This window comes from Aulonocara stuartgranti (genome assembly GCF_965226115.1).
Source record: "Aulonocara stuartgranti genome assembly, chromosome: 9".
Lineage (NCBI taxonomy): Eukaryota > Metazoa > Chordata > Actinopteri > Cichliformes > Cichlidae > Aulonocara > Aulonocara stuartgranti.
The window spans coordinates 22,202,673-22,226,994 of record NC_138960.1 but is presented as its reverse complement, the minus strand read 5'-3'; the positions used below and the strand labels follow the sequence as shown (position 1 = coordinate 22,226,994).

General features: G+C 40.8%; 1 protein-coding gene across 4 annotated transcripts in view; it reads left to right on the top strand.

The window, feature by feature from the left end:
* Nucleotides 1–128: 128 nt before the first annotated feature.
* Nucleotides 129–24,322, top strand: part of smchd1 (structural maintenance of chromosomes flexible hinge domain containing 1) — a 39,329-nt gene continuing 15,135 nt past the window's right edge. Inside the window, exons 1-24 of one of the 4 annotated variants that reach the window (XM_082546018.1) lie at nucleotides 129–488; nucleotides 5,165–5,240; nucleotides 5,351–5,509; nucleotides 5,629–5,711; nucleotides 5,808–5,941; nucleotides 6,749–6,863; nucleotides 7,062–7,181; nucleotides 7,304–7,467; nucleotides 8,526–8,619; nucleotides 8,716–8,977; nucleotides 9,116–9,230; nucleotides 10,563–10,755; nucleotides 12,581–12,846; nucleotides 12,944–12,983; nucleotides 14,129–14,329; nucleotides 14,423–14,536; nucleotides 14,872–14,978; nucleotides 15,160–15,242; nucleotides 15,412–15,525; nucleotides 20,770–20,847; nucleotides 20,935–21,054; nucleotides 21,144–21,288; nucleotides 21,433–21,535; nucleotides 21,734–21,806. In XM_082546018.1, the coding sequence (XP_082402144.1) occupies nucleotides 324–488; nucleotides 5,165–5,240; nucleotides 5,351–5,509; nucleotides 5,629–5,711; nucleotides 5,808–5,941; nucleotides 6,749–6,863; nucleotides 7,062–7,181; nucleotides 7,304–7,467; nucleotides 8,526–8,619; nucleotides 8,716–8,977; nucleotides 9,116–9,230; nucleotides 10,563–10,755; nucleotides 12,581–12,846; nucleotides 12,944–12,983; nucleotides 14,129–14,329; nucleotides 14,423–14,536; nucleotides 14,872–14,978; nucleotides 15,160–15,242; nucleotides 15,412–15,525; nucleotides 20,770–20,847; nucleotides 20,935–21,054; nucleotides 21,144–21,288; nucleotides 21,433–21,535; nucleotides 21,734–21,806 (3,124 nt within the window). In that variant the 5' untranslated portion in view covers nucleotides 129–323. Of the gene's footprint in view, nucleotides 489–5,164; nucleotides 5,241–5,350; nucleotides 5,510–5,628; nucleotides 5,712–5,807; nucleotides 5,942–6,748; nucleotides 6,864–7,061; nucleotides 7,182–7,303; nucleotides 7,468–8,525; nucleotides 8,620–8,715; nucleotides 8,978–9,112; nucleotides 9,231–10,562; nucleotides 10,756–12,580; nucleotides 12,847–12,943; nucleotides 12,984–14,128; nucleotides 14,330–14,422; nucleotides 14,537–14,871; nucleotides 14,979–15,159; nucleotides 15,243–15,411; nucleotides 15,526–20,769; nucleotides 20,848–20,934; nucleotides 21,055–21,143; nucleotides 21,289–21,432; nucleotides 21,536–21,733; nucleotides 21,807–24,322 lie in introns of all 4 variants that reach the window. The other 3 variants (XM_082546017.1, XM_082546020.1, XM_082546019.1) reach the window with 3 other exon arrangements.

Here is a 24,322-nt window from a genome sequence, read left to right as displayed (position 1 = left end):
ACACGTAAGCGCAAACGAGCCTATTTCTTTGAAAATAAAACCGAAACTTGCGCGGCAAAACTCAGTCGTTAACCAACGTAGATCATCGCGGAAGTGGATGACGCAAGTTTTCTGTCCCATATGACGATCCGTAGAAACACCAGCGCTTTACGGATGAAATCGCTACACGAAGGGCAGAGCAGAGGAGTGAGAGGAACGAGTCCCGCGGAAACTACACATACTTTTAATACCAGACCAGACAACGCGGATGTGAGTCTCTCACTCCAGTCTGGACGAGGACGACCGTTCATTTCAGAGTAACGTGAAAAGGCGAAGCGGCGACGATGCTGACTTCTGCCTCCCAGCGTCGGTCTGCAGCAGCTTCCTTGCAGCAGGGAGAGAAGAAAATCCATGTTTACGACCTCCGCTTAGAAACGGAGGCGAAAACCTGCAAGCCGTTTGAAATTGCTGGTTGGGACTTCAACGACTTTCTCCAAGCTCTGCACAAGGTAATGTTGCTACTTTGATTTGAGGTCAAGCTATAAGGGCGAGGTCAGAAAGTTCTTAAATACATTTTCATGGCACTTAGAGCCCAAATGATTGGTTGGCCTACTGCCAGTGTATCAGCCAGCACCATCTTATCATAGGTGTATGCATATGAAGGAATTAATGTCGGTAAAAAAGATGGATTTGGAAACATTGTCACCGGTTTGTCCATCATAAAGACGAGACCGTTATAATTTAGCTGTAAAAAGATCCTCTCCTGTGGAATTCATTGCTGAAACAAAGCGTGTAAACACATACAACATAACTGTAGAGCGTGTAAACAGCCACAAAATTAGAACTGGAGTGCAAGTGTCCTGCAAGGTAGTTCTGTTATTCTGTCCGCAGAATTAAGACTGCAGGCTAGAATAATAGAAACTCTTCTCTGTGTAATGTTGTGCAGAAGCAGAACTGTTCTTTGTAGATGATATTAGTGTCAGATTTTAGGAGGTAGCCAAAGAACATCTGTTATTGGTGCAGTGGTTCATATTCTGTATGTAGAAAACCGAAATAGAAACTGATTTTGGTACCTGCCACAGGGGGTTTGGCCTTCCTCCAAAGGGACATGAGGACTCTGATTTTCAAAGACTTTTAACTAGATCCCCACTGATATTTCACACTGATACCAATACTGGTGATCTAAAAATCCGATATTCCAGTGTGTCAGTGTGTATTCTGCTGTTTTGTTTTGTTTTCCAAATAAACGAAAGGGAAGCTAAAGTGCCCTCTGGTGGAAAGCAAATTACGCAATGTAAACATGTTTGAACATGATTGAAGGGTGCTTCTTTACTTTTTAATTTTCATTATCAGCTGTCAATTTTAAACCAGGAAAAACTATGAAAATTATATACAGTAAGTAAGAGTTATGTTCATAGGAGCCCTTTGTTTCAGTAACAAACACATTTGCAACATGTTTGCAAACTTATTTGGATGTTAGTATTACTGGCAGACACTACTGAGAGTGCTGTAAGTAGGGATGGGTATCGTTTAGGTTTTATCCGATACCAGTACCAAACCGGTACTTTTGAAACGGTGCCGGTGCTTAAACGGTGCTCGAACCGGTGCTTAAAGAATGGAGAACACAAAATTGGTCCAAAAACCTCTCATGTTCAGCTGTTTTTTTGTAAAAAGATAACAATGTTAGCCTTTTCTGCAGCTATAGGGGATTTATGGCATCACTCTTGGCTGGAAGCAGTGCTTAATCAATGGAAAACACAAACTTTGTCCAAAAACCTCTCATGTTTAGCTGTTTTCCACTTTTTCTTTGGTCATTTTAGCTTTTTTGGCCAGGGTGAAGGGAGTATCTGCCATCAAACAAGAAGACAGCCTCATGTAACTATGATGCCTGTTTGCTAGTTCCCCTTACATGCATTAATGTAATAACGTGGTTAGCCTACTCAACGTAAATCACACACGGACAACATTAAGCTACTCACACAGAGAAGAACGGCTGCTGCTGCATCATCATCCGTCATCATTTCTGCTACACTGGCAGGCTTCGGGTTTTTGGGGGATGTTGGGATAACTCTGGGTCCTATAACAGGCAACCCACCCGCAGTAGATGTGCTCGGTGTGAGGTCTCGCAGCAAGCTATCAAATACGGCGCATTTCTCGGCTTTTAACAAAATGCTATACGTCGCCAGGTGTTTCATCAGACTCGAGGAGTTACCTCCTTTGCACAGTATCACCTTAAAACACTTGTTGCAGGCTGCTGAGTTTGCATCTTTTGTTGTGAAGTACAGCCAGACTTTGACCGCTTCGCCTTGGGTATTTTTAATCTGTAGCTCTGCTCTAAAAGAACATACGTACCTGGGCCCGCCTACTATGCTTGCAAAGGTAAAATGATTGGCTGGAATCCAAAGTGTGTGACATTTCAGGAAAAAAAGGCACCGAAATGAAGCACCGAAATGTGCGCTGCTTTTCGGTCTGGTTACTACCGTTTATGTCAGAACCGGTGCCATAATGGCACTGGATACCGGTACCCATCCCTAGCTGTAAGCGGTGCAGTCTGTGCCACTGTGCTGGCGAATTTATGCCAAGAATCTTTATCTGAATTGGTTTTCATTTTTAATAATACATTTTTGGATATTACATAGATATGCATCCGTGATAGGTCAGTATTCATTGGTAATGAGTGAGGCATTACATATTTGAGATGCAACAGAGGCTTGTCCAGTGTTTTCTTAGGTATGATTGTAAGTGAGGTGTTGACATCCACATGCAGGAAGAGGGCTACCTATATCACGAAGGACCAAACTCATCCAGCACACTCATTCTTTGCTGCTCTCCTCTCAGGCAGGAGGCTGAGGAGCATTAAATGCAAAACTACCAGACTGAGAAACAGCGTCGTTCCAGAAGCTGTGAAACTTCTCAATGCATAAACAGACAAGAACTGTTATACTACCGATACTTTACTGACACCATCACTTTATCAATGCTAGTCATCATGGCCTCTTGCTGCTAAAATATTTATACCTATATTTCTATATCTATACTCCATACTGGTACTCAGGTTGTTGCACTCTATTTATATTATATTATTTTATTACTTGTTATTTGTTATTTCTGGGGTTTTTTGTGTTTCTTTGTTATTTTGTTTCTTTTCACTTCTATGGATAACCGGGACCATGTGCACATAATTTCATTCCACCTCATGTAAACATGTGATGCGAATAACAATAAAGCTTCCTTGATCCTTCATCCTTCATCCTTGACATGGTTTACCCAGCATAATGATTAATGATGATGAAGTGACCTGAAAGATAGGATCATGGCCAAACTTGAAACCTGGACCCCCTGTAGCCGGTTACCAAGATTACGTGAAGTACCCTCAGAAGGTCTGCTAGATGATGTTAATGCAGCACTACGGACAATACCTACAACCACGATTACCGACACTAACAAGCTGATCTACAATACGGCAGCAGTGATCAGTGAGATGCTTGGCTACAAGTTGAACAGCCACAAGGGGCAGTATTCTCCATGGAGAAGGAGGCTAGAGGCTAAGATCAAGGTAGCACGGAGGGAGGTTAGCCAACTATCGGAGTTGCAGAAAGGCGCGATGAGGAAGGTGCCTAAGAAGTACAGGAAGCTGTCCATACCTGAGACCTTGGAAACTGCCAAGCAACGACTCACAGCCTTGGCCAGCCGCTTGAGGAGGTACACCAGAGAGATAGAAGGCAAGAGAATAAACCAGCTGTTCTCCACGGAACCAGCCAAGGTGTACTCTCAGTGGCAGGGGAACAATATGAGAACAGCACCACCAAGGCTGGAGGCAGAACAATACAATAACCTGCCTCAGCACCACGTGGAAGCTCCTGTCAGGTATCATAGCGGCTAAGATGAACAGGCACATGGGTCAATACATGAGCGGGCCACAGAAAGGGATGGGCAAGAATACCAGAGGCGCAAAACACCAGCTACTGGCAGACCAAGCAGTCAGCCGAGACTGCAGGACCAGACTGACCAACCTGTGCACTGCCTGGATTGATTGCAAGAAACCCTATGACTCGATGCCCCACACCTGGATCCTGGAATGCCTAGAACTATATAAGATCAACAGGACCCTGAGAGCCTTCATCAGGAACTCAATGGGGATGTGGCGGTCAACACTGGAGGCCAACCTCAAGCCCATAGCACAAGTCACCATCAAGTGCGGGATCTACTAAGGAGATGCTCTGTCCCCACTGCTGTTCTGCATAGGCCTGAACCCCCTCAGTGAGATAATTGACAAGACTGGCTACGGATACCGACTACGGAATGGAGCAGTTGTCAGCCACCTCCTGTACACGGATGACATCAAGCTGTATGCCAAGAGTGAACGAGACATCGATTCACTGATCCACACTACCAGGATATACAGCAATGACATCGGAATGTCGTTCGGGCTGGAGAAGTGTAGTCGGATGGTAACAAAGAGAGGGAAGGTAGTCAGAACGGAGGGGATCAAACTACCAGAAGGCAACATTGCAGACATAGAGGACCGTTACAAGTACCTGGGGATCCCGCAGGCGAATGGGAACCATGAAGAGGCCGCTAGGAAAGCTGCAACCACCAAGTACCTGCAGAGGGTCAGGCAAGTCCTGAGGAGTCAGCTGAATGGTAAGAACAAGATCCGGGCCATCAATACCTACGTAGTATCGATGTAGCGGTTCCGAATGACAGCAACATCAGGAAGAAGGAACACGAGAAGCTCGAGAAATACCAAGGGCTCAGAGAAGAGCTCGAGAAGATGTGGAGGGTGAAGGTGGCGGTGGTCCCAGTGGTAATCGGAGCACTAGGTGCAGTGACTTCCAAGCTAGGCGAGTGGCTCTAGCAGATCCCGAGAACAACAGCGGAGATCTCTTTCCAGAAGAGCGCAGTCCTAGGAATAGCTAAGATACTTGCGCAGGACCCTCAAGCTCCCAGGTCTCTGGTAGAGGACCCAAGCTTGAAGGATTGACCGATTTTTATTTTTTTATTTTTTTTATTTTTTACTGTACATAGTTTTTATTTCAATTTGTATTTTTCCAATATATCTCTACTTCTTTTTTTTTTCCTGTCCCTTGTGTTGCTGTAACAAATGAGTTTCTCCAGCGTTGGATTTAATAAAATCTATGTCTAAAACGACTCACTAACCATTACTACATCTTTACTGTTACAGGTATTTGGAATCCCTTCATTTGAGACATTTGTGGTGGCAACAACTGACAGAATTGTTCTCGATTTTGACAGATTTAGTAAGTAAATCTATCAGATATTGATGAGTGTTTTGAGCTTAAGTGAAATATCAAGATGAACCTGCTTTTCTTCTAATGGAATTCCACTGAATAATTTTTAATTATTCTAGAGGAACTCCAGGATGGTAGCACCCTTTACTTGTTGCAAGACGAGCACCAGGTTCTGCCTACGGCAACGGTGGAAAACATATCGTTTACGCCCCACTATGATACGCTGATAAAGGGTGGCACTTATGAGTACTATGCCAGTGAGAACAAGGAGTCATTAGGTAAGTGCTAAAACGATCATGGTCGTGTACTTGGGATGATCACAGATTAGCTTTTTGCGATCTGTTTGTTTCTCGCTGCTTATCTTTTTTTTTTTTTTTTTTTTTTCCTTCTCCTCCAGCCTATCCACTTGCCGAGCTCATCGACAACTCTCTTTCAGCCACAGCTAAAAACACAGGAACGAGGATAATAGAGATAAGGATGGTTGGTTCTGAAACTGCAAATACATGATTATTGAATACTGGATTAATGTCACATATACAGAGGAGCGCTAACTCAGTATTTGTATCTGTTTAACAGCAGTTTGATGAAAGTCTTGGGAAACCTGCTGTCATTGTCCTGGACAATGGACGTGGCATGACTACAAAGCAGCTCAATAAATGGGCAGTTTACAGACACTCCAAATTTACAAAAGAAACCGGCAGTTTTGCAAGGTTGGTTTGTTTTATTTTAAATTCCAAAATTACAGTAGTGTGGTGCTTTCCAGCTCTTTATTCAAAAGTAGTTCCAAAAGTTGGGACACTGTTTAAAAAAACAAAAAAAAAAACCCAAAACAAATACATAAAAGTAGAATGAAGTTTGCAAATCACATAAATCTCGTGTTTAATTGAAAATAGTAAAAAGAGTATAAATCCAGAAATGCTGCTGGCTTCTTGTGGCATGAGCTCATTTAAGAGTGGAGTAGTGAAGTGGAAAACCGTCCTGCAATCTGATTTATCAAAAATTTAAATGTGGAAATCTTGAACGCTGTGTCCTCTGGACTCCAGCTTCTTATCACCTCAAAATCTGTGAAGGCACCCTTGATGCTGAATGACATTTTGAAGTTTGGGAGCAACATGGGCAAAATCCAGCAGATGGCTTTCTTACCGAAGTTTTGCTTAAAAACAAGCACAAACCACATTCTGCCCATATTACACCAACATGCCTCTGTAGTAGAGTCTGGGTGCTTAAGGGGCCTCTGATGCAGACCACTTTGGTTTGTGGTGAACCTTTGGCTCACCACAAACCAAAAATATCATAAAGGAGGCCAACTGAAATCCTGTCTGAGGCAAAAATATGAAAACATTTCATGTGCTGCTAAAAGAAAAGAAATGTGAAATGGTGGGGATGCATTCGCCTCTTTTGAATTAAACCTAGTATTTAAATCATTTTGCATTTTTGTTTTTTCTTCTTCTGAACATCTATCTTAATTTAAAAAAGGCACAAATTAAGCCATGCATTTATATTTCTCTTTTCTACAGAAGAGAAGAAGACTACGTCCGCCCTGATCCTGTACCTCGAAGTCTTAATAGTGATATATCGTACTTTGGAGTTGGAGGAAAACAAGCTGTTTTCCACTTTGGAAATGTAGTCAGAGTAAGTCTGTGTGGAAACTCAGTGAAACACTTCATAGAATATCTAAAACCCAAATTATAAAATATAATAAATGTAACTTAACTTTGTTTCCTTTATTGCGGACTGAGTTTGAAAATTAGATGTGTGGTTTTTAGATGGGCATTTCTTGGTATTTTGTCAATTAAGTACATATGTTTGTTTTGTTTCATAAATTACTAGATGATTAGCAAGCCAGTGGGGTTACCAGATGTTCATGAGTTGGTTCTATCAGAAGAAGAATTTGAAAGAAAGGAAAAGAACAAAGAGGATATTTATAGCACCACCATCCTAAACAGGAAGGTGAGTCTACTTTAAGATGTTGTTAAAAGATGTGCTAAAGATTTTGATGATTTTTGGATTGTGGTGTGCTCTCTCCCTGCGTCAACACCATCTCTGAGTGATGTTTAATCTTCCCGCTACAGCCTGGCGACTTTTCACACGTGAGTGAAGATGAGCGCTTCCTTCGTACCATCATCGATGAGGAACGTGGGAAGGAAAGCTTCACAGCCGTAGTTATTACAGGACTCAAGGAAAAGCATATCTCCTTCCTGAAACAGAATTTTGATGCATGGACCAGACATCTAGCGTGAGCTCACTCATCCACATCATATCTTAAAGACGGTGCATCCGGAAAGTTTTCGTAACACTTCACTTGTTCCACTTTTTGACAAAGTAAAAAAAAAAAAAAGTGAGAAAAATGTTTTAAATTCTTGGAAATGTACATAAGTATCCACAGCCTTTGCTCAATATTATGCTGAAGCACGTTTGGCAGCAATTACAGCTTCAAGTCTTTTTGAGTGTGATGGTACAACCATGTCACAGATATTTTGGGACAGTCTGTCCCATTCTTCTTTGCAGGTTGGATAGGGAACGTTGCTGCACAGACATTTTCAGATCTTCCCAGACATGTTCATTTGGGTTTAAATCTGATCTCTGACACTGAAAGACATTCACTGAGAATTCACCAACATTCGCAAACCCTGACTAGTCTTCCAGCTCCTGCTGCCAAAAAACATCCCCACAGCATGATGCTGCCACCACCATACTTTTCTGTAGGGATGGCATTGACTGGGCAATAAGTAATGTCTGGTTTCCTCCTGACATGACGCTTGGCATTGAAGGCCAAAGAGTTCAGTCTTTGTTTCATCAGACCAGATCGGTGCCTCAACCTGCCTTGGAGGTCTGCAGACAATTCCTTGTGCTTTGTGGTTTGGTTGGTCCTCTGAGATACACTGTCAAGTATGGGACCTTATATAGACTTGTGTGTGCCTTTCCAAATCATGTCCAGTCAACTGAATTTACCACAGGTGGACTCCACTCAAGCTGCAGAAACATCTGATAGATGATCAGTGGAAACAGGATGCGCCTGAGCTCAATTTTGAGTGTTATGGCAAAGGCTGGGAATACTTATGTACATGTGATATTTTTTATTTTTACACCTCCAATTTTTTGTTGTTTTAATTGCATTCTTTTTCTGTTTTTTAATTTATTTTATTTTATTCCTCCTTTTGTTTCATCCTTTTTATCTTGCAATATTCCCGTTTTAAGAAATTCACCTTTTAACAATTGAAGGCTGCCCTGACACAATCATTTCCAAACTGCTTTTGGATTAAACTCTGTTAACTGCATTTGTCCTACTTTCAGACACATATATCACTATTACATTCATGGAGTCAATGGAAATGACCTGAAACAAGGCTCTAAAAAGACAGCTCAACAACCTACGATTGACATTCAGGTGAGGCTTCAGATAAATGTAGACTTTTACAAAATACTGTATGTTATTTAAATTTTTGTATGTTTTGGCTAACTTTACCATTTTACTCGTTTACAGATCACTTTACGCGAAAAACCAAACAAATGTCCCCGTGTGCTGAACCTGAGGGAAGTTGACGATGACATGCAAACTTTGTACATTAACTCTGCTGCGGACACCTTTGAGTTCAAGGCCTCCTCTGGACCGGGTGGTGGCACAGTGGAGGGAGTGCTGCGTTATCATCCATTCCTCTATGATAGGGAGACTTATCCTAAATATCCTGAAGATCCTGAAGATCCTAAAGATCCTAAAGATCCCAAAGATACATGTTCTGCAAATGGTATTCATACTGTTAACATATTTAATACATTCATGGATTTTATAGTTTGACATATTTTGAAGTTGTGTTTTTTTGTTTGTTTGTTTTTTTCGTTGCTTTTGTTTATGTTGTTTTTTGGGGGGTAATTTTCTTTAGCAGCGTCTTCTGAAAATGACAATTTAGAAAATGAGCCTGGACTCGTGACTCAGGAAGAAAGGAAGATCTTTGAGTGTTTCTGGAATGGACGGCTCATACCTGGCACCAAAGTGGCTGAGTAATTACACTCATTTCATACTTATATTCACAAAAACTAATGTCCCATTTTAGTCTAAAATAGTAGGCTTTACCTTTAGTTACTTTTCACTTCAGAGTTTAACATAACGGCTAGGAGTCAGCAGAGAAAATTGATTCCACTATCATATATAGGTCCCTGTCATGCTGTGATGTTGGATACGGTTTAACTCCACATAGGAACCTATCTGTGGATAGTGTCAGTGGAAAAATGGGGAAACAAAGCCTGTAATCTTTTATCATATCGACCTTTGCAGTCTTCACGAATGCCAAAAGTGATGCAACTTTTTTCTGTGGCTAGTCGTTCACTTCACTTCACGTTCAGTTTTTTCGTAACTTTACACAATTGGTGCAAACGGTGTGGCCGGGTTGAAAACACACATGTATGCTTTTGTTTGTTTTTACCACTGTTTCAGTGATATGTCAGTGCAGAAGCTCAGATATTCCCAAACTATACAGATTAAAGAGATGCAACAGCTCAAAAAGATGAGACTTTTGGAAGAAAACAAAAGCAACTGATATGGAGGTTTTCTCTGCGTGGCAGTACCTGTCATTCAGTGTTTTAGATGATGACGGCTCTGTGATGTCACTGTTTGCACGCCATACATTCAATGCTTTGAACATAATGGGCCCTTAAGACCCCCGCAGACTTGCCCTGTTTTTGAGGGAAGGATTTGCCTTTATTGATTATTTTTCTTTTGAATTTCCGCGGTTTGAATTGCTGTGTTGGTGATTGTGTATTTAACAGATAGCACATAATCTGCTATTCATGTGTTGTTATAATATTCTCAGACTTGATTGAGTTTTACTGATGGCATATTATGGTTATCACTAACATTGACTGGCTACACCTATGTTGAAAGATGCATTGCTGGTAGATCAGCTGCTAAACCTTCCATGCCTTTTGTCACTCTTTTTGTGACCTCTCACTAAGTGGACCGAGTTAAAAAAAATAATTCATTTAGGTATAGAGCTGAATATGTGTAAAGATGTATAACAGGTCAGAAAATAAAAGATTGTATTTAAAACTGACTTTCAGCTAACAGAGAATATTTTGCTAGCAGCATGCTTCATGTTATTAACCTGATATTACTAAACGGAACTGAATCTTTGAACAAACAGAATAACCCTAGACTTTTCTGAGAGTTCAGACTGACAGCGCTGTCAGCATCGCTTTAAACTGTGCTTCCAAAAAATGAGAGAGAGCTAGGTTAACCTTTTCCCCTTGCCACTCACATTGTATTTGTCATATTCTATAGTGGTAAAAATTACTTTAATATCCTTTCCTTCTTGTGTCTTGCTCCATTTGTTACAGGTTTGACTGGTGTTCTCGTAAACATAACAGCAGAACAGCAGCAAATATACCCCCGGAGTGTTACCGTCGGCTTTCAGGAGTGCTTTTCACTGATGACAATTTCCAGGTCACCACAAACAAGATGACCTTCATGGACCTTGAGCTGAAACTGAAGAACAATCAAACTATCTTCTCACTGGTTCTGAACGGACAGGTGACCGTCTCCATTTCTCACTGGCTCTTTCACAATCAGAACTCCAGCACCACATTCAGTCCCTTGAGCGGATATATATTATGATTGATAAAGGATTGAAATGGATCTGATTTATTATGAGAATTGTTAACAGGAAGAGAAGAGTTCTACGGTTACTTTATCAGTCAGCCTCAACATTAAAACCACCTTGTTCATTTTGTACAGAGCAGTTTACAAAGTAGGACTGAAGCATACAATGTCTTGTCCTCATTTATAGCAGATCACATCCTGAGCTACAGAATGAGTACTTCCAATGTATGGAATTGCCTACGGCACATGCACTCAGGCGGAGACTATGTGGTCTTATTTTTATTACGCTGACCCAGCTGTGACCTGCTTTCAGGTTTAACAACATTTCCCATCACTGTTCTTAATTCTGGCAGGTGTTTATAAAATCCCATATTTTTATCAGTGTTTACTATCTTCAGCATGTTCTCTGACCTGAAGACTGTGTAGGTTCTCAGTTATCTAGGGTCCTGGTAGGGCTTGAAATGAAGACAGGACTTTTTGTGGATTTTTTATGGCTTATCCAAACGGCTTCTCTGGATATAGAACAACTGATGGAGAGTGTCCGGTAGTAAACCAAGGGCTGCTACTTTGATGGTCTATTACCGTATATAAAATATATAAAATCCAGCTGACATCCTCTCCAGTTCAAAAGAACACTTTTTAAACATGACAAAACCTGGGATACAACGGAGCACATCATACACACATAATATTCAGCTTAGGTTGATATCCAAACCTTAATTCTAATATATATATATGTTGTCTAGAATTAAAGATCTTTTAGTGCTAACCTATGTAATATTCCAGTGTTTAATAAAGTGTGTTGTGCACTGAAGCTACCTTTAAGCACTCCAGTGTTAATTGTTGTCTAGTGTTTTGCTTTGGTATAATAGAGATATTAACATAGGTCAAAGGTCAGAGTTGTTGCATTTATAAAATACTCAACATTAGATGATCTTCTCTCACCTAAACAACTTAAAATAAAGTGCTGTGATTAATAAAAATGTGCATGAGCTGCTGTACCCGAACCTTTACCTGACATACTGTATGTCGACACACAAAAGCAAGTGTAACAGATTTATACGACAAATCAAACGATCGGTATGTTTATATATTAACACAATTTGGACCCTTTTTGCTTTTTCATTCATCTCCATAATTTTTCTCAAGCGCTTTCATCTTTTGCTCATACCGAGGCTGCTGGCATATTCTGAGCTGTGGATAGCTTTAGCTTTAGCCACTTCTTTTATGTTAGTTTAAAATGTCCACATTCAGCTGAGTGAGGGAGATTAAAGTGTTAGACTAAGTTTGTTATTACAAATGTTCTCATGGTGGTCCCCCTGTCAATTTGTGTCACTCACAATGAAGCACGTCCATCCTAACAGCACATTAGTGTGTGTGTGTGTGTGTGTGTGTGTGTGTGTGTGTGTGTGCGTGTGCGTGTGCGTGTGCATGTGTCGGGTGGGGAGCATTGTGCTACATGTAGAGGTGGGAGGAGAGAAAGAGAAAGGCAGGTCAAACAATAGAGGAATGTTGTGTATATGTACATGTTATAATTATATAATACTGTAAAAAGAATGTGGTCTAAATGTATTACAGTAAACTTGTGTGGGAATCACTGAAACAACATTAAAAGAAAAATTATGTTAATGTGCTGGTAGGAGGGCAAAAGGTGTTTCAAATGCTTTCCAACTTTTTGGTAAGGGAACATGCTGATGTGATATATACCAGCTCTCTCAAACCATTTAAAAATTAACTGAGCTTTTTTTTATATCAGGGTCAAGAGGTTTGCAGAGCAGGTGATCAAAGAGGGAAGCAAGGAAGCAGAGATGAGGAGAGAGAGAGAGGAGGCAAAAGAGGAGGTGCAGAGGAGAGTGAAGGTGGTGATAGAGGAGGTGCAGCAAGTGAAAAAGGAGAGACAGGAGAAGGCGACAGAGGAGGTGTAGTACTTGGGCAAGAGAAAGGAGGTGACAGTGGGTCAGATGACCAAAGAGAGGGGGATAAAGCACAGAGAAAGGCTGCACAGGAGGCACAGATTTCCAGGTAACAGGCATAAAAAAACAAAAATAACTGTGCATGCAAGCACACACTTTCAGAGCACTGAACTGATTTGTATCTGGTTCGTGTGGTTTACTCACAGAAAGTCATATGGTGAGGGCAACAGTCGGGCAACTGGGCAGGTGAGAATCCAAGGATATATTAATAGAGTTTTTTAAAATTTAACAATGTCAAAAATGTTGTTAATATGTGCAATACAATCATTTAATATATAGTTATTTCAGAGTGCAGAAGCGAGCTAAATGTGTGTTGTCGTTTCAACAAAAATGCTTCACAACTTTCCCCTGGTTGCATTACAGTGCCACTTTACAAAGGGTGCAGTGTTTTCACTGTTCCAAAGTTTATTCAAATCACTCAAGATTAGCAAACAACTGTGTTATAACCTCAGGATAATGATGCTTGGAAACTAAGAGCCCTAATCAGGACGTTTAATTGACCACTTTCTGAGACGTCAACAGTTAGCCACAACACACACAGGAACTTGTTTTCCACATAACATTCTGACGGGAAAACCCTGAAAAACAAAGTGTGACCCTGCCTTTGTTAGTGTAGGCTTTAGAGATTGGAAAAAGGCTATGTTCAGGGTTCTCAGGACAATGAAAAAGTCAGTTACATATCCAGGCCATGAACACCTATGCTCAAAAAACTTCACAGCCTTCTTCAGCTGTTGGCAGACAACAGGAGGAAGCAAGGCATGGATTATTGAAGACTGTAGGCTCCATCAAATACTTGGCTTGGCAAAGTTTAGCTCTATGAGGTCATGTGTATAGTTGTTGGTGTAGTTTATTGATGTCAATACAGTGATGTAAATGATTGAATGTATATACATAAAAAAGCAGAATCACCATGTGGTATTTTTACCATCTGGCAATACAGCAGTGGAGAGCCGACAAGCAAAAATGCTGGTGGTCCTCTGGCATTTAAAACAAATTCCCCCCCCCCTAATGTTCAGCACAAAGTTAAACCCGTGTGTGTGTGCCAGAGAGAGACTGTGTCCCACTATTTGCTTTAACCACTGTGTGTGTGTGTGTGTGTGTGTGTGTGTGTGTGTGTGTGTGTGTGTTGCACATGCATGAAATTAAGCAGCTCATGACTGGACATATGGTGTGTCGCCAATATTAGTATTAATGATGAGTGACTGTTGGATACATTCTGTCTACCTGTTAGTAACAGAACACCGCGAGGTAACATATTTAACATGTCCTGTTTTCAGGTCTTTGTTTTTGCCTGCTTTTCTCTGCTAAACATTTTCTTTCCGTTTCAACAGAAATCGTCAAGAGGTAACATCCAGAAGGAGTTCACACAATGGCTTCGAAACTGTAATGAAAAGTTCGACAAGCAAATCAAGTTTGTGGGCTTCAATGAGATTAAAACACGGACAGATGTGTCTAGTAAGAAAATGCAGCATCCGTGGGCAGTCTTCTCCGCCATCGAGTGGGGAGGCAGGACATACAAAACAGGCCAACTTGTGAGCATTTATTGGTTTTTGTCTACTTAAATGTAATTTCTTATTGTTCCCTCTTCTACATTCATTCTGATCTCTTTATGCTTCCTCATACAGGTGAAGACGCACAATACAAATCCCATTCTGTACGGTAAAGTGGTTCAATTTTTGCTGCATGGAAATTACGATGGAGACGTCTATGCCACGGGAGGACAGGTGGAAGTGTCTCGAGTAAGAAGGCAATTATGAAACTTTGATTTGAGAAACTGATCGAACATCAATTCCAAAACTGGAAAATGTCGCATTAGAAGGTTTTAAGAATAATATCAGTGATAAAAAATTGTGTGATAAAATTTCTTTGTGTCTATGTTATAAAGGGCAAAAAACAACAGCGAAAAAGTAAATAAAATCTATTGACAGTCATCTGAATCACTATTAAAACATCAGTTTTTTGTTGGGGGGGGTTTAATTTTCCATATTATTTCAGTAAATTCACTTATATAAATCCCTCTTTTTTTCTTTGTTCTTTTATTGAGTTTACTGATTTAAGAAAAATCTCTTCCCAGGAGCCCAAAGCACTTTGGGACATGAACAAGATCGTTCCCATTTCCAAGATCGACAAGACAGCCACTGATGAAACCATCAAGAAAACTATCGACAGTGACTCTGAGAAGTGAGTGAGCAGTTAGGGAGACATTTTTTTCTACACAAACTGCTCCTCTCTAATATTCACTTTTTGTTTGTGATGTAGATGCTCTGTTTCCTGGGTTGCTTTATTTTTTGCAAATCTTTCTCCTCATTCTGACTCAAAAATTAGACTTTCAGTTCAGGTGAATGACATGTGTTTGTTTCAGGCTTCCAGATAAGCTGAATGTGGAATGGCCCAATGGTAACCCCTTGCAAAATAATGCCATTCTTTCTGCTGGGACTACTTTAGGTAAGATCTTGCAGTGTTTGCATACCACAGCACTTCATATGTTATGAAAAACAAACAAACAGATAATTTGTTTGCATCAAACAGTGGTGTTCAAAAAAAGTCTTCCCCCATTCCTGTCCCGTATAGCTCAAAGCTCATTCCTCACATTTTGTCTGATGTGTCGTTTCAGGGCCTCTTAAAATTGACATCCTGAACAAGAGGGGAGAGAAATTATCTCGGATGTCCTCAGTGGGCCAGGGAAAAGGGACAAGACTGTGTGTTAAGCTCACGTTACTCCATCATGGTAAGTGTTTGATTACAGATTTGATATCCTATTGATATGTTTTCTTTTCATGATAACTTAATTAATAGGTGGTTAATTAAAAAAATGTGGAAAAAGTCTTTCTGCTGTTTATAACAAAGTTTCCAAGACTACAATTTATTGACATAACCCTGGGGAGTTGGTTTTTAAAAGCCTTAACTTGAGCTATATGGTGATTGCAATTTATCAGCTATTTTATTTATCAGCTAATGCTGGGAAATTCAGTTATCAAAGTGCTGTATGTGTGCAGGTAGGAGCTAATTGGTGATAACAAAGATGCAGATTTTTCGGACTATAAGGCGCACTTCAAATCCTTTAATTTTCTCAAAAATCGACAGTGTGCCTTATGTATGAATTCTGGTTGTGTTTACTGAACTCGAACCGATTTTATGTAGTACGCGCCGCGCAGAAATCTGTCAAAACATGTTTTACTACAACTTTGATACGCTACGAAGCCGCACTGCTTGATGGATTATCGGAGCATTATGGCTACCGTTGTCAGGAGCCTCGCGGAGTAATCTGGGTCCAAAACTCCATCCACTTCAGATCCCAAAGTCAAACAAACACTGCGGCATCACTGAGATTTAAAAACGGTCTAAATTCTTTCATCTTTAATAAAATTATCAGCGTTGCTGCTTTACCAGGTGTAACAATTAAGTTTAACATCCAGGCATCCATGAAAACAGAATTTATTAAATTTACCGGAGTCAAGTTCAAGTTCAAATTTTATTCGCCACATGCAGTGGCAGGTTGCCCTGCAGTGGAATGAACCCGCCCCTGACCTTACACACACAACACAGCCATCACATGGGGATACAAGTCAGACAACGGTTGCATTACAGAAAAAACACTGAAATGTACACTACAATGGGAAAGTACAAGAGGAAAAAAAGAGACCTCTACTCATGCTGGGCTATGGAGGACAGCATGAGAACAGGAAACAAAAAAACTCCTCTGCACAGAAAGTACATAAATGTCCACAGCACAACATTATAGAGCACGTGACCAGCAACAGGGTTGGGTAGGGGATGAGGAGTAATCCCAGGCAACACAGCAGCCATCCTGCCACTGCGCGGGCCCAGACCCGCCTCGTGTTCCCAGGAGGCAACAAGCATCGAAGGCATTGGAAGGGGAGGGGCGATATGTGAGTGCTTATCAGTGTAAGTGTATGTGTGTGCGTGTCCAGAGTTCAGCTGAGACAGTGTCCTTCACCCTATCAGGCTAAGTACACAGTCTAGCGGCCAACCCAGGTGGCCTTGCATAGAGTGGGAAGAACAGTCAACACACAGTCATTACCAGGGAGTTTTTGTTCGGCTCCAGCCTGGAGCCCACAGCTGGCGCCGAGGGGGTATCTGCATTATGATGTTGATGTTATTGATTTTTCTTTTATGCGAGCAGCTCATGAGAATTTCAAAGCTGTTCTTTAACACTCCAACACTGGTCTCTCAATCTCCCATTGGAGAGCCGCGAGCTTCTCCATGATGTTATTAACCTTCAGTTCCGTGGTGTTGTCATTCTTGTGCTCAGAGAGCCGATTCTGAGAACTCACGACTGCAGTGAGCTGTTCCACGATGTAATCCAACTTTCGCTCAGAGGTCTTATTCTGAGCAGACCTCACCTTTATGTAACCCAATATACGCTCAGAGGTGTTATTCTAAGTATTCACGGCAGCTGTAAGCTCCTCCAAGGTCTTAACCATGCTGCACTCAGTGAGCCCATTCTGAGAAGTCGTGCCTCGTCCCATCGTTTCAATCCCAGCGGGCAGCCTTGGGGGGGGGGGGGGGGGGGGGTTTGAACAGCCGGTTCCGCTTTCTTAATTCTCCGATAAACCAGGGCCAAGCCAGCTCCGATCAGCAAGAACCCTGTTATCATGGTTCCGAATAGGTAGATATCTTCAGCGTCCTCGATCGACAGTCCCGCCAGGCACACGACCCTCCATTTCTGCCACCCGTCCATCGTGTATCCGGCAGGGAAAGTCCCTCCAGAGCACTCGGGCTCTCCCGAGCCCAGACTTCTCGTTGAGAAAAGGGTGTCAATAGCATTCAGAGACCAGTTGATCAAATCTAGAATTCTCTTTTAGGTTTAGAGAACAGACTGTGAGAGAGTGTTCCAGGGAAAGTAATACACACGAGACAAGACAAGGACACAAGAGGCTAAGCAGGGAAGATAAGGGGAAGGAGGAGAGGAGAAAAAGTTCGACTGCCTTTTGCCGAGAGCCAAACGAGAAGAAAGTCAGAAGTTAACTGGCGAGCTAACTTCCTGCTTCCACCTAAGCATGATATACCATGTTCTGACTGAGAGACTTATTGTAAGAAGATTTTCTACATAATACAATATAATCAAGTGTGCCTTATATTTTATGTGTTCATATATTTCAACATAACCAAGCTTATTGTTAAAGAGAACATGATGCATTCCTTACTTCAATGTGTGTGATGTCAGATAAGCATGATATACAGTGGGGCAAAAAAGTATTTAGTCAGCCATCGATTGTGCAAGTCTCCCCACCTAAAATGATGACAGAGGTCAGTAATTTTCACCAGAGGTACACTTCAACTGTGAGAGACAGAATGTGAAAAAAAAATCCATGAATCCACATGGTAGGATTTGTAAAGAATTTATTCATAAATCAGGGTGGAAAATAAGTATTTGGTCAATAACAAAAATACAACTCAATACTTTGTAACATAACCTTTGTTGGCAATAACAGAGGTCAAACGTTTACTATAGGTCTTTACCAGGTTTGCACACACAGTAGCTGGTATTTTGGCCCATTCCTCCATGCAGATCTTCTCGAGAGCAGTGATGTTTTGGGGCTGTCGCCGAGCAACACGGACTTTCAACTCCCGCCACAGATTTTCTATGGGGTTGAGGTCTGGAGACTGGCTAGGCCACTCCAGGACTTTCAAATGCTTCTTACGGATCCACTCCTTTGTTGCCCGGGCGGTGTGTTTTGGATCATTGTCATGTTGGAAGACCCAGCCTCGTTTCATCTTCAAAGTTCTCACTGATGGAAGGAGGTTTTGGCTCAAAATCTCACGATACATGGCCCCATTCATTCTGTCCTTAACACGGATCAGTCGTCCTGTCCCCTTGGCAGAAAAACAGCCCCATAGCATGATGTTTCCACCCCCATGCTTCACAGTAGGTATGGTGTTCTTGGGATGCAACTCAGTATTCTTCTTCCTCCAAACACGACGAGTCGAGTTTATACCAAAAAGTTCTACTTTGGTTTCATCTGACCACATGACATTCTCCCAATCCTCTGCTGTATCATCCATGTGCTCTCTGGCAAACTATAGACGGGCCTGGACATGCACTGGCTTCAGCAGCGGAACACGTCTGGCACTGCGGGATTTGATTCCCTGCCGTTGTAGTGTGTTACTGATGGTGACCTTTGTTACTTTGGTCCCAGCTCTCTGCAGGTCATTCACCAGGTCCCCCCGTGTGGTTCTGGGATCTTTGCTCACCGTTCTCATGATCATTTTGACCCCACGGGATGAGATCTTGCGTGGAGCCCCAGATCGAGGGAGATTATCAGTGGTCTTGTATGTCTTCCATTTTCTGATGATTGCTCCCACAGTTGATTTTTTCACACCAAGCTGCTTGCCTATTGTAGATTCACTCTTCCCAGTCTGGTGCAGGTCTACAATACTTTTCCTGGTGTCCTTCGAAAGCTCTTTGGTCTTGGCCATGGCGGAGTTTGGAGTCTGACTGTTTGAGGCTGTGGACAGGTGTCTTTTATACAGATGATGAGTTCAAACAGGTGCCATTCATACAGGTAACGAGTGGGGGACAGAAAAGCTTCTTACAGAAGACGTTACAGGTCTGTGAGAGCCAGAGATTTTCCTTGTTTGAGGTGACCAAATACTTATTTTCCACCCTAATTTACGAATAAATTCTTTACAAATCCTACCATGTGAATTCATGGATTTTTTTTTCACATTCTGTCTCTCACAGTTGAAGTGTACCTCTGGTGCAAATTACTGACCTCTGTCATCATTTTAAGTGGGGGAACTTGCACAATCGGTGGCTGACTAAATACTTTTTTGCCCCACTGTACTTCTGTATTGTTATATTTCAGTATGTGTGTGGGTGTGAGGTCAGATAAGCACTGAGTTAACGTCTAACCTCTCCCCGACTGCTTACAGAAGAGGAAGTACTATGTAACTTACTTTCTCCTATAAATAAAGCAAGCAAGCCTGCACTCGATGTGTGTGTCTTCCCAGAGACATTCACCCGTGCGCACGTTTTTAAAACTCTCTGAGTCGGTCTGCAGTGTCTTATTTCTCTTACTTGTGATAGAACAAATGTCTACCCCTGACACTTATGAATGGTACGGAAGTGGAGGAAGCAAGAAGAATGAACTGAGTAAAGTTTGACATATCTGACTGTTTTGTTTTGCTCAATGCGCCTTATAATCTGGTGCGCCTTATGGTCCGAAAAATACGGAACTAGTTGCCTCACAGATGGTCATGTTTTTGGTAGCGTTTGCATGGGTGTCATTTTGTCTGTAAACGAGATAGTCCAAAAAGTTTTGAATGAAATCAGATTCAACTTTGTAGGGATGTAGAGAGTGGTCATGTTAACAATTTATTTACATTAGGTCTTAAACTTAATGATTTATTTGTCAAAAATTGACCAAAAAAAGCCTCATAACTTAGAAACTATGATTCTAACAAGTGTGGTGTGTATTGTCAAAATACTAAAGATTTTAAAGATGTGTCAGAGGTCAGAGGTCAAATGCATGTCACAGCTGACTTCTAAAAGTCAAAGTGGTAATAAAACTATATTGAGCTATTTAAAACTATGTTCTTTACTGGTACAAAGTTGATTCTGTTAATCTGGACGTATTTTCAGTGGAAGAAACATTTCCTCACACATTCAAGTGACTTCTCCAACCTCATTAACACCAATACATTTGCAGTTACAGATTTAGATCTCACCATCTTACAATACTGTACAATTTATTGTACAATAAACTAAATAATGACAGTAAAGTGTCTTCAATCTTTAATTTTCAGCCCCACATGTTGCCAAAACTACCAAAAAATCTTCAAATTAAATGTGTCATAAAGTGTAAAAAGTCATAATTCTAACTTTTCAGGTTCAGGTTCAGGTTCTTGTTTTGCAGTTGTTCTTTTTTTCAGCCTACTTTCTCTCTGTGTTTGCTCCACCTGTTATAGAATTAAATTATTCTTATTATTTTACCTTTTTCATTTGTAGGTCAAAAGTCAGACAAAGAGCTTGCTGCTTATGTTGCCCCACATTTAGGAAATAATGGTTTCTGGTTCAAAAAAATGGGTGAGTTTCTTTTAATTTTCTTATCCTTCATCTTGGTTGCCCTGACGTTTGTCTGCTGAAAGATCATATTTGAGCCGTTGTTGACAGAGAACCTGACTGAGCTGGGAAAGTACACACTGAATTTGAACACAGTGGTCCATGAAACAAACGCTGTCAGCTTTGGCGGTAGAGCGCTTCCAACGTTCACACTGAAGTTTACCATTAAAGGTGAGGAGAAAGAATGCTGTGTGTTTAGCTAGTGATCATTATTCCCACCATTCTGACCAAACAGACACACTCCTTTGTTCTATTGTCAGAGGGCGATGCAGCAAGCTTTGATATCAGTGCAATGAGCCCCACGCTGCGAGTGGGCGTGCCGTTTGACATTCCTCTGCAGATAAAAGATGGTTATGGCCACTCAACGACCCTCACTTCTAAACTCACACCTGAGCTCAAATGCTGGTGAGTCTCATTAATGCTACTGAATTTTTAAATGCTTGAGAAAAAAAACATGTATGAAAGCCTTTGTGCCTTTATTATGTCACATTTAACAGTGTTGTAACACGGCCATTGTTATTTATTTATTTTTATTTATTTATTTTTTAGTGGTCTGGATCTGAGTTATGGGACATTCTCCAGCAGTGGAACCACATTCACCATCAAAAATGTCAAAGCGAGAGGAAAAGTCCTGAATTACCAGCAATCCAAGGTTAGAACTAATGATTTCTACGCTACGAAAACATAAATTTGCCCGTCACATGGAAGACTGCTTAAAATAAATAAATAAACTACTAATAGTACAGTCATAGTTTTATCAAGAGGTGTAACAACTACTTGAAAGTCAATAGTCAAAAAATTATTAGCTGATTTGGTGATTTATTTTTATGTGCTTTGTCTGCATTTTCAGAGCTATGACCTGGAAGTGACCCTGCCTGGCCTGAAACAACACACTAAGTCCATCAAGATCAGTCTTCTTCCTGGTAACCCCTCATTTATTTATGATTTTTGAACAGTTTGTGTACTAGTTTCTCATGTGCATTATGTCCTTTCAGAAATCTTGATTGTTAAATGCTTAAATCACACTATAATAATCGTAGAATATAGAAGATTTATGTTTCCTATCTGCTCCTGGACGACTGGACCAATCTTGATGAGACTGTGCAAACAACAACGACGTAGGGATTCGAAGATCAGTTTTGGTTGAGCATCATCTTCTTTTGAGACACTTTATGAAACAACTGGATTCATCCTTGGCACTTAAACGTTGATAATTATATTTAAATAATTTATTTTCATGTCTAGTTCACTTATCCATTGCTAAGGTTTTGGCAAAAAATCAATCTTGTTGACAGCATTTGAAGTATGCTTCAATTGTATACTCTCTTGATCAGAAGTGATTGCTTGGATGAGGAAAAAAGATATATAAATACAGTTTAAAAGTGTAAGTAACGCATTTAACTAAAGTCAAGCATCTGATGCTTCCAACAGTCGTACTCATCCCTGCTGCCAATTTAGAATAACCACTGAAAGCAAGCACAAAGCCAGAGTACCTGGAGATGGTTGGATTCTTGCTCTGAGGCAGTAGTGCTAACCACCACATCACAGTGCAGCCCTAGTTGTCTTAATGCCTCACAGGCATTCACACTATTGAGTTCCTCTTTCTCTTTATTCTTTATACTTTATTCTAGTTGCTCCATGCTTCTTCACCGTGGAACTACTTTCACAGTTTTTGTGCGATTTTAACCGTTCAAATTTTAAACTATTCTGCTATTTCTGCTAATGCTGACTATGACTTTTGGTGCTCATAACTTCTATACTTTTTGAGATATTAAATGTTTTATGCAATTTTTTGGTCCCATTGAAATGAATGGACCACATTATCAGTGTGGTCACTGATTTTGCTTGCTGAGGTGAGCTGTGTTTTAGCTCAGTGAGATGAGCAGCTGTTTTCAGAGCGGGAGGCCCGGGTTCAAATCCTGCTTATGGCAACATTTTTTTTCAGTTAACAGTTAAACTTTTTTTTTAAAACTCTTTTTAACACAAATTACAGCTTCTTCTAGCCGCCTTGAGACCAGGAGGCCCGGGTTCAAACCCCGCTCATGGCACCATTTGTTCTCAGAAGACAGTCAAACTTTTTCACCTCTCTTCAGTACAAATTTCAGCTTCATGCATTCTCAATCATCCAGGAAAGTAAATCTCTAAAAAGTTGATTCTGTTCATCTGGACGCAGCGTTTTGTGGGAGAAACGTTTCGTCACTCATCCAAGTGACTTCTGAGACTGAAGAAGTCACTTGGATGAGTGACGAAACGTTTCTCCCACAAAACGCTGCGTCCAGATGAACAGAATCAACTTTTTGGAGAAATTTCAGCTTCTTTACCCCTTTTCAGCAGAATTTGCAGTTTTTCACTTCTTTTCAGTAAAAATTTCTGCTTCTTCACCTGTTTTTTGGCAGAATTTTCAGTTTCTTCACCTCCTTTCAGCACATAGTTTTACTTCTTCTGTTGTTTTCAGCAGATTCCAGGCATTCACACTGCATTTTCGCAGGCAATGCAACTTTTTCTAGTTTCAGTTTCAGTTTGTCATATGCAAGTTAGCACAGGGTCAACATGTCAATAAAATGTGTTTGAGGAGCAGAAGACAAGTCACTCAGCAGTATAGTACAGTAAAAAATATTACAAATATTAACAGACTAAATATATTATATATATACAGTGGTACCTCGCTATAACGTGGTCTCGCTGTTTCGCAGATTTTTTTGTGTGCAATTTTGCATGGTTTGTTTGTTTGTTTGTTTGTTTTTTACAGCGAATTATTTTCTGCATTCTGGTTGGCTGTAGACCATTGTCAATCAATCTTGTGCAGTGTCTCCTGTAGAGTACAGAATGCATTCAGCTTGTCAAATTTATCTAAATCTTCCATCGCTAGCAGTGTGACTCTTTTCTGCCTGTCGCAGGAAGGTGTATAAAGTGTGTAGTGAGGGGTTTTACAGCCATAAAACATCTATAATAAATAATAATTGTAAAAAATAGGTGAAATCTGCGAAGTAGCTAACTATCGTGGGCTATTTTTAGAATGTAACTACCGCAATAAACAAGGGACCGCTGTAAATATATATACACACTTATATAAATAAAGAAATCTTAAATAGAAATGTGACCGTTGACATGTATTGAGGGGTGGGGGCAAATGGGATATTGCACATGGGATAAATTGATAGGAGTGAGCAGCAGTACAAGATTTTAGAATGGCAGTTAGTGCAGTATTGCACGGAGTAAGGGTTTTTATTTTTATTTAAATACTAATAAAAATGGAGTGACCAGTGTAGAGTGTAGTATGTACTTGTGAAACTGTAGGACAGCTTCTGTGTGCATCCTGTGAAGTGTGGTGTGTTAAAACTGTTTTTGAGTCTTGTGCTCCCAGCAGACAGACTCCTGTAACGTCTGGCAGATGGTAACAAGGAGAACAGCTGATGTGCTGGGTGGCTGTGGTCCTTGA